The sequence below is a fragment of the Cryptotermes secundus genome, unplaced genomic scaffold (assembly GCF_002891405.2).
Source record: "Cryptotermes secundus unplaced genomic scaffold, Csec_1.0 scaffold579, whole genome shotgun sequence".
Taxonomy (NCBI): Eukaryota; Metazoa; Arthropoda; class Insecta; order Blattodea; family Kalotermitidae; genus Cryptotermes; species Cryptotermes secundus.
The window spans coordinates 1,063,105-1,064,832 of record NW_019719366.1 but is presented as its reverse complement, the minus strand read 5'-3'; the positions used below and the strand labels follow the sequence as shown (position 1 = coordinate 1,064,832).

Here is a 1,728-nt window from a genome sequence, read left to right as displayed (position 1 = left end):
TGGTTTATTTATTTTATTTGTGGTTTATTTAATGACTTTGTCATTATATTATATAAATTGGTTACTAGGATGATTAATGAATAATAAATCGGAAGTAAGCGGTTGTGGCCTATTTTGGAGTCCTGTCCTGGCATGTGCCTGGTGGGACTGAGGAGAACTGATAATAATTTCAGTCACAATTGTCATTGTTTCAACTGATATTTGAATCAGGCACCCCGAGTACAACTGAGAAACATTACGGCCTCAGCTAACTTGTGCTTTGTTTTTCTTAGTGCCTCCTCTTTATATCCAAAATAAAGATATTAAGCACAGAAGCTATTTTATTGGAAACCTACTGATATTTTATCTGCTTCTCATCTAAGAAAGAAAATAATTAACAACAAAAATGTATATATTTGGAAGTATACTACACTGGAATTGTTAATTCTCAGTTTTTCAAATTCATGCAAGGAAGTGAACTGGATAAAAAGGGTGTAAAAAGGATGCAGAGTTACAGGGATACATGTCCATACCATATTTGGTTTTTGGTTTTATGTCTTCAGTGTTATTAGAATTGCAAGTTGTTTAGATTTAGAGAGAAATATGAATGGGGTTATGACATATTTTAAAGTGTATACATATAGGCCAAGTTTTCACCCAAACTGTCATTGTTAGTAATTCAAAGTGCAGAAATCTTCATTCCAGCATATGCATAATTTATATATGCTACTTTATAATAAAGCTAATGATAAACTAATTTTTTTATATTATTTTTATCTTTCAGTTTTCTAGACAGAATAATGGAAGTTAGGAATCCAGATTATAGACCATCTGATCAGGTATGTAAATACATTATCTGCTGGAGTTCATGCATTTGTAACATGAAGCATAAATTAGAATGATTTTGGTCTGTGTAATTACCAGTGAAATGGTTGTGAATGCATTATGAAACTTACTTACTTACTTTCTCATGGAGCTGAGCCCTTGTGGAGGAGCCGCCAATTCTGCAGCTACTCAAGAATTTCCCAGCATTTTATGGAACCCAAAGGTTGATTACTGTGTTCACAAGAGCCTTCCACTGGTCCCTATCCTGAGCCAGATCAATCCAATCCATACCATCGCATCCTAGCTCTCTAAGATCCATTTTAATATTGTCCTCCCACCTATGCCTTGGTCTTCCCAGTGGTCTCTTTCCTTCTGGCTTTCCCACCAATATCCTATACGGATTCCTCGTCTCCTCCATTCGTGCTACATGCCCTGCCCACCTCATCCTCCTTGACTTCCATAATGTGTATATATTTACCATCTTTTATTGCATACAATTTCACTTGTCACTTCACACTACATGTTTTGGCATCATTCTGCCATCCTCAGGTGTATCAATCACATTAAACCATTGCACTGCCTGCCATCAAGTGTCAATTTATAAAATGATATAAAATGTGTGTTCGTCATTGTTGAATAATAAAATTTATATATTAAAACTTATTAAGATCTATCATCTTACATGTCGTATATCAAACTCGTGTGTAGCCATTCATCCACTATGGGAGTGATTCTTCTTATGCTTTAATTGTGTATATATTGTGTCTTATGATGTGTCTTTCTTATGTGGCTATGTGCATTGTATTGCTGGATGTATCTGTCCTTGACTTAACATTCTAATTATACTTGGAGAAGAGTAAAAGTAATGAAGCTCATTATGCAGTTTTCTCCAACCTTCTGTCACTTCATCTCTCTTCAGCGCAA

The 1,728-nt window shown here is 35.0% G+C and overlaps 1 protein-coding gene across 1 annotated transcript in view; it reads left to right on the top strand.

Annotated features, from left to right (window-relative positions):
- The window catches only part of LOC111864972 (guanine nucleotide-binding protein G(olf) subunit alpha), a 31,650-nt gene that overhangs the window by 14,303 nt on the left and 15,619 nt on the right, over positions 1-1,728 (top strand). Inside the window, exon 6 of the mRNA XM_033751706.1 lies at positions 764-818. Within this exon, the coding sequence (XP_033607597.1) occupies positions 764-818 (55 nt within the window). The remainder of the gene's footprint in view (positions 1-763; positions 819-1,728) is intronic.